Raw genomic sequence first — 8,215 nt, 5'->3', positions numbered from 1 at the left:
CAGCAAGTTACGTGAGACCATAGAGAATCAGTGCATTGGTGCTGGTTCTATTTTCACTTCCCCTGCTTTATCCATTCTTTAAAAATATACAGTGCCAGTCAAAAGTTTGGACACGCGTACAGAGGAGAGTGACAGTGTCACATCACATGACCTGGCCACCTAACCAAAACACAGTACAAATGGTTTGGAGGAGTTCGATCAGAGAGTGAAAGCAAAGCAGCCAATGAGAGCTCAGCATATATGTGGGACCTCCTTCCGGACAGCTGGAAAAGCATCCCAGGAGGCCACATCATGGAACTGGCATAGGGGAGACAGTAGGGTCAGCCAGTCCCTGGAGCAGTTGGGGTTAAGGGCCTCGCTCAAGGGCCCAATGGTGGGATCGCTCTGTCGACCATGGGATCTGAACTTGCAACCTTCTGAGTGCCAAGCCACAGAGTTGCCCTCCACCCACAAATTAATCTTCTTGTTTTGTTTAATTTTTTTGGTCAGTTCATAATTCCGTATATGTAATTGTGTAATGTCTTCATTATTATTCTTAAATGTAGAGAATATTACAAATAATCCTTTCCATGGGTGGGTGTATATATATATTTTTTTTTTAATTGCCCTGGCAGATGATGATTATTACACACCAGCCCAGCTGAAGCCTCCTTCATAGCCGGCCTTCTGCCAGTGAGGAGGGGCAGGAAAGGCAGGAAGCTGCTGATGGGAACAAAGAGGCTGCCTATGAATGGGCATGGCGGCCCACTGATACAGTGTGAGGCCAGTGTGGGGCAGTGCAGAGCAGGGCGAGGCCCCCGACACTGAGGGCGGGGTGGACCCCAGGACCACCTCTCCCTTTCTCAGGTTCACTTACTCACTTGGCCCTTCCTTAGGCACATTATACTGTATAAGTGAGTGTATAGCATACTTGTCAAACAGGAGTGTCACTAGAAATTAATGAAATGGGGTCGAATCTTTACTGGGGGGTCTGATGGAAATGGCCCACATTATTTAAACTAATTAGTGTACATCCCGTTGAGGGAGGGGTTTATAACCCCTCTAAAACGCCCCTGCGTTCAACTACCAGCCATATGCAGCTTAACAAACTTACTGAGGTTTTGTGAATTTAAAGATTTAGTTTATCTTTTTACTAATAAAGCCAAACTAATACCTTTAAATTCATTGTTGCCCCCAGAAGGTTGATGTAATACCCTGTCACCTTGAGGTATCAACACTCAGTGATGTAAACAGTGAAAGATCAAGTCTGTCAGAGTGGTGAGTCTGCATGTGGGGTAGAGGTCTGCTTGGACATGTTCCTATTCCCTCATGATCCTGCAGGATGAGGATGAGAATGACTGGCACTGGAAAAACCCGGGATCAGTGCACATTCTCCAGCTCCCATCTTTCCTGACATTTATCGGAAGGGTAGGAAATGTGGCCTTAGAAACACCTTATTTCATCAGGGAATCATGACCTCAAGGTCCCTCCATGATGAGTCACGACATTTTGTGACACAGGGAGCCCTGTCAGGCCGCTCTCACTCCCTCTTCCCTTATTCCTCCGGTGTAACAGACTGGTTCTCCCTCTTTTTTTTGGACCTCATAGCCAAAGGGGGCCAATCGGCCCCAACAGTGGAGTTTCAAAGCGGGTCGATTCTGTTACTGAGAAGTTGGTCTTCAGATGTGCATTGAATCCAAGAACAAAGGGAATAGTCTGTTCTTGGCACAGGGTGTTAATTGTACAAAGTGTATTTGTCTTAAACCCTTTCATTTGGATAAACCCTTTGCCCACTATTTTTAGGGATTCTGATGATAAATTTACCCATATAAGCACTTTTGTTTTACAGCAGTAATAAAGTCCATTAAACTCCTATTCTTTCTACATCTGCAAGTCACTTAATATTGCTTTAAGGCACTGAACATGAGAGTCGCACGCATAAAATCACCCAGAGTCACATTTGCTTTAAATTCTCGCTGCCATAAAATCTGCGCGACTGACTCTGTGGGCGGATAAGTGCTGCTTTTTAAAAATTATTTTTATTTTTCCAAAATCATGCGTGTAATTTTGCGCAACATCTTAGAAAAGGAGGCTGGAGATAAATAAATAAATCGGACGGATAACCACGCGACTGCTGAAATGAAAGGGCTCGATCTTCCCCCCTCAACCCAAGCGTTTGATCCTTAGCGGGGCTGGTGGCAGTAATGCTGGGGGCCTAGTTTCAGATGGCTGGTAGGATTGAACATCCTTCCTGTTGTACACTGCAGCAGACGGAGATCACTGAGCACAGAAATTCTCGTCACCTCACTCTTGAAAGCATGTAGGCCTTCTCTCAATTCCTCTTTAAGAGTTAAGCACTAAGAAAGAAGGCCGCAGAACAGTCAGACACAGATAGTGGCTGAGAACACCCAGTGAGGTGATACCAGAGGTCCTCACAAACCATCTTGGAGACCAGGGTGGCAAACATTAAGTTCTCATTCTTAATGCCCCCCCCCCCCCACCACCACCACCACCATCATCATGGGTACCCCCACAGCCAGACGTCGAACAAAGTCATCAAGCCGTTCATCCAGCTGCCTGACTTGCCCAATTAGTTTTTCATTGTTGATATCATTTTCCCCCACTGACTGACAAATTATGTCTAGCCTGCCTGAAGATGTGTAGTGGAATAACAGACCTTGGCAGTTAACCCCCAGCCCTGCCCTCATAGGTCTACCCCCCCTCGTTGAAGAACTCATGTCACTCCCCCCTTGCCCCTGAGCCTGAGGCTAAGGGACAGTGGAGAATGTGGCCAGTGGACCTGAAAAGACCGTGAAACTATTGCATTTGACATACAGAAGATGCAGGATGGTTGGGTTTGGATGGGGAGCGACATGTTTTCATCTGGGGAGACCCAGCTGGCGTCTTCCCTGAAGATGAAGAAGAAAAACACAGGCAATGTGACTGCTTCAACTGCTACAGGAAATTCTAGAGGAATCACTTTGCCCTGTTTAAGATCATTTTCTAAGCTATAAAATAAATTCTGGGCCAAAAAGCAGTCAGCATTTTCATGGTCACTGATGGAATTTCTGCATACATTACAACATTTTTCTAGAAAAAAATTAGATTACATTCTTAAATTAAAATATTTGCCTGTGTGAATTTTGATTGCTTAGTGAAGTGATTTTAGATGAAGAAGTTATTCAGAAATACTTATAGTTATTCAGAGTTGCTACACGCGATGAGTTCTCTAAATGTATTAGACGTTTCGTTTGTAAATTTTGGTAACAAATAAAATTGGCAAAGGTATAAAAATGCATATTTTTCTTTAATTTACACCTCTTGCCTTTGGCTACTGCAGTTTTTATGTTTTTTAAAATGAATTAAGTTACAGAAACCATAGGCTTATTTATATAAAATATATTTTTTAATCACCAAACTTTGGTAAGATTATTTTTAAAGCCGTTTTTTCAGGGTGTGCGATGATAAACGATTAATTGGTGACGTTATAACTTGGAATTATAATTAACACAATTAATTGGTTACATGATAGTTAACTGGCCGCATAAACGTACCTTAATTTACACAGGAAGTGCATATGTCGTTGGCATTTACATATCATCACGTGAGTTAAAGTCTTGATTTTATTTCAGCACAAATGCAAGCGATTGAATTTGAGGAATGTGCAGTGTGGATTATCTGAAGGCGAAGGGGGAGGGGAGACTGCGTGAAGACCCCCCGCCCCCGACTGCACAAAAAATTTGCTTTTACAGATACTTCAGGGAGAGTTGCAGTCACAGTCTACATGGAAGGTTGTCCCATCGGTATCTATTACTGACTTACCATTATTTGAAACTTTTTATATTTATAGCTATTTATATATTTAATTCTGTATGTTTATTCGTTTATACATACATGTTTTAAGGACACGTGTGTTTTTCCGGCTGTAATTCATACTTTCCTGTGCAGTTATCCAATTCTAAGGTAAGGCGCCAACTATTACATTTTTTTCAACTTTAATGTGAATCATAACAACAAAAATAGTTAATAGGCTACTTAATTGTAAATAGTACGTAAACTAGATGGAAGATACGGGCGCTCAACACGAAGGTGTGAATTTAAGGGTGGTAGTTTTTCTTTCAATTAATCTAAATTCTGTGTCCGTTTGCACGGTGTCTACGAGTTCTGATGTTTGTTAGCGGTGTAAATGCGGTACGCGAATATCGAAAAGCAAGCTAACTTATTGAAGTTGGGCTATTAGACTTAATAGTATTTACACTTGACCTTAGCCGTTTTGTCACGAGTAAACTATTTTTCTAAGTGGATTTATATTTCTTTGTGTATTTTGTTCATCTGTTTTTTGGAAATTACCACTTCTGTTTTATTCTACAACTACTTGAATTTATAGTTAAAATAACGGCACATATTTCAGTTCTAATTAGGGGTTTCCAGTAGTCTCATAGCCTGTGAATAATATACATTGGATGTAATTATTAATGCTATTTCTAGCCTATGTATAAGTGTATACAAAACATAAAATTATTTGTCCTGTTTACAGAAACTTTAAAATTTGGAGAATAGCGGCATGACGATGAAGTTATAGTTTTTAACGTGTGGGATCCACAGTACTTTGTGTAAACTAAATATTATTTATCGCTAATTAATCTATCAATAATACTTTTAAGACAACATTTTAAAGAAACTCGATAACAGAGACGTAAGATATGCTGGTATAAGATACACCTGCCGATCTTAACGTTTTCAGGTAAACTTGCTGTTCTCGCTGTAAACCAGGATACATTGTTCTATATGTAATAAACTATTTATTTTTAAATAACAACATTTTCTTTTTTCAGGGTCATCACAATGTGGTCTACATGCATATGGAGAACATTTTTTTGTAATAGGGATTTTTTTTTGACCTGAAGGAAACGTAAGTTAGCATCGGGATCAAGTGGAATAGAAATTTCAGCCTTTGCGTTGGACGGTGGTCCTCTAGCGCCCTCTACAGACAGTGCGGAGGATTACGACACTACGTTAAGCAGGATTTTTGATCGTACGATAAGCTATGGCTGTAGCTGATTCCATGTACCCTGACTTGATATCAAGACATTACAATTTCACGGGGAAGCTGCGAAAGGTGGAGCAGGACTCGGGTTTGAAGGCAGACTCGGTGGTCTTCATCATTGTGTGCTGCTTCATCATCTTGGAGAACCTGATGGTCCTGCTGACCATCTGGAGGACCAAAAAGTTCCACAAGCCAATGTATTACTTCATTGGGAACCTGGCACTGTCGGACTTGCTGGCCGGAGTGGTGTACACGGCCAACATCCTTCTGTCGGGGGCAAACACATACAAACTGACTCCAACGCAGTGGTTCTTCCGCGAGGGCAGCATGTTCGTGGCTTTGGCAGCCTCCGTTTTCAGCCTGCTGGCCATCGCCATCGAGAGGCACCTCACCATGCTCAAGATGAAGCTCCACAACACTGGCAACACCTGCAGGGTCTTCCTGCTCATCAGCACGTGCTGGTTCATCGCCGCCATCCTGGGTGGTCTGCCTGTCCTGGGGTGGAACTGCATCGACAACATGAAGAGGTGCTCCACCGTGCTGCCACTCTACCACAAGACCTACATCCTCTTCTGCACCACCGTCTTCAGCGTCATCCTCATGGCCATCGTCGTGTTGTACGCGCGAATCTACGCGCTGGTGCGCACGCGCAGTCGCAAGCTGGTCTTCCGCAAGGTGTCCAACGGCCGCAGCAACAAGAACTCGGAGAAGTCACTGGCCCTGCTCAAGACGGTCATCATCGTGCTGAGCTGCTTCATCGCCTGCTGGGCCCCACTTTTCATCCTGCTGCTGCTGGACGTGGCGTGCGAGATCGGCAATTGCGCCATCCTTTACAAGGCAGAGTGGTTCCTGGCACTAGCCGTGCTGAACTCCGCCATGAACCCGCTCATCTACACCCTCACCAGCAATGAGATGCGTCGCGCATTCATCCGCATGCTCGTCTGCAGCTTCTGTAGCCGACCCGGTGGGAAATTCACCCGGCCCATAATTGGCGCCGAGTTCAGCCGCAGCAAGTCGGATAATTCCTCCCACCCCAACAAGGAGGAGCCTGAGTACTCTCCACGGGAGACGGTGGCCTCCTCTGGGAATGTCACATCATCCTCCTAAGGGACCTCCCCCCCCCCCCCCCCCACGCTGATTGGCGTTTCACTCTACACTAATTTGTGAATGTATACATGTATGTATGCCCTGGGCTTCCTCAGAGGACACCCGCGATGTCAAAGAACCCCAGAAGGAGTTCAGCGAGTCATGAGGAGTGCCACGTGAAACGAAAGCGAAAAACACATACAACCAGCAGCTGTATGAACTGGCAGCAGTCTGCGGAGATGTTGTTGTACGTCTTTCCTAATGGCTGAAGGACTGACGGCCCCAGACACTTACTTGCCATGATTTTCCATAGGGAAACACTTAGCACATGATTGTAACCTTCGTCGGTCAGTATTACCTGTGTGAGTTTAATTTTATTTTCGTTAGCAATGCACTTGTTGGAATTGTGCAAATAAAAAACTTCTAAGCATTACTGACACTCTCTAAAATGTGTTTTTCAAGAAGGAGTGAAATTAGATGCTAGTTATTATTGCTGTTATTATTGAAACATTTCAGAAATACAGCTAATGAAGGACTTTTCTCTGAAGTAACTCGGAAGTTTAGTACAGTGGAAAACCAACCCCTGATTGAGAATGTTTCTCATTAAATTTTATACTTTCACCAACATTGGATAAACATTTATCGTCGTAGCAATGCTCTGTAGATGCAATAACAGTTTGTTTTCTGAAGCATTTCAAATGGGCTACATAGTGATAGAAACCCAAAGGAAGTTCTTACATCAGCCGTACTTATGTTGCCTTGTAGGGGGTTTCCATGGAGACGATATTAAATATCTTGAGACACTGATACCTTGAAATATAAAGTGGTCCGTCATTGAAATACTCAGTGACAGACTGACAGTATTTTGGCTTAGCATCCATTGGCAATATGAGAAAGCAAGGCAGTGTTTCCCAATCCGGTCCTCAGACACCCACAGATAGTCCACATTTTTGCTTCCGGTTTGGTAGGGAGCTCAAAGGAAGCAAAAACATGGACTGACTGTGGGTCCCTGAGGACCACATTGGGAAACACTGCTTTAAAGGCAAAGTTGTGTTTTGTCTGGTCACATGCAAAACTACCATCCAATTTGTGTACATCATGTGACAGACCAGAGATGGACAGTCCACAACATTCACTTGCAAACTGAAACCTGTAATTAAATCGGACCTGTTCTTCCCTAGCACCTGTTCTTTCTGGCTGGAGATGGATTTTGGCTTTGTGTTTGTGGCAATAATAACGAGAGTATTTAAATGTAAGGTGAAGAAGCAGCCAAAACTTTTAGCACATGCTAAAAATTTCCTATGGAAACTCCCATTGTGTATTTTTTTGTAAAATGTTTAAATGTTATACTTTTCAACATCCTCTTCTGTCCAGTATAAAGGCTTCATACCGAAGCACGTTCATTACTGTTAATTTGCCAAAACGTTTTTCTCTCATTCGACCATGTTGTCCCACTTCTTATTTGCACACTTTAATATTTGTGGTATTTGTGTAATTGTATTTGTTAGATGTTAATAAAATAATTCTTAAAAGTGTTTTTAGCAGTTATTTTCAGACTGGACTTATTGAAGAAAATCTTATCATCCATCCATCCATCCATATTCCTGCCGTAACTGTGGAGCCCAGCCCACGGAGCACAGGGCAGGGACACCTCTGATGGGATGCTGGTCAAATATTTCTTATTTAATAAAAATAAATCCTGTTCTGTCCTGCTACATCATGTATCACAAAGAAAACGGCTACAATCACTCCCCTGAGATACATTCACTGGCAGATACTTGTAGATACAATCAGCTAAGTGAACATTTAAATTTTAATATTCATGTTAATACTTGTAAAAACAAAATATTCAGCGATTCATGCAGCAGAGTATACACATTTGTTTATAAGAATATACCCTTAGAAAACTTTTTAATTACCTAAATGACAATTTCAGATATTTTACTGAAAATGTATCTTTTTATGGAAAAATGTAATGTTAAATAAACAAACAGTTCAGGTCAGTTCTGTCTATATAATCTAATGGTACATCGCAAATGCAAAAAGGCGTCTCATGTAATGCTTTTAATCCGTGTATATAAACATAGGTATGTTTCATCACAA

General features: G+C 42.4%; 1 protein-coding gene across 1 annotated transcript; it reads left to right on the top strand.

Annotated features, from left to right (window-relative positions):
• The first annotated feature begins 3,735 nt into the window (after positions 1-3,735).
• Positions 3,736-7,647, top strand: s1pr1 (sphingosine-1-phosphate receptor 1). The gene is made up of 2 exons (XM_023813168.2): positions 3,736-3,942; positions 4,815-7,647. The coding sequence occupies exon 2, from the start codon at positions 5,027-5,029 to the stop codon at positions 6,131-6,133; it is 1,107 nt and encodes a 368-aa protein (XP_023668936.1). The 5' UTR covers positions 3,736-3,942; positions 4,815-5,026; the 3' UTR covers positions 6,134-7,647.
• Positions 7,648-8,215: the final 568 nt, after the last annotated feature.

Source organism: Paramormyrops kingsleyae, chromosome 15, assembly GCF_048594095.1.
Source record: "Paramormyrops kingsleyae isolate MSU_618 chromosome 15, PKINGS_0.4, whole genome shotgun sequence".
Taxonomy (NCBI): domain Eukaryota; kingdom Metazoa; phylum Chordata; class Actinopteri; order Osteoglossiformes; family Mormyridae; genus Paramormyrops; species Paramormyrops kingsleyae.
The sequence above is the reverse complement of the archived record's forward strand: the minus strand, read 5'-3'. Positions and strand labels throughout refer to the sequence as shown.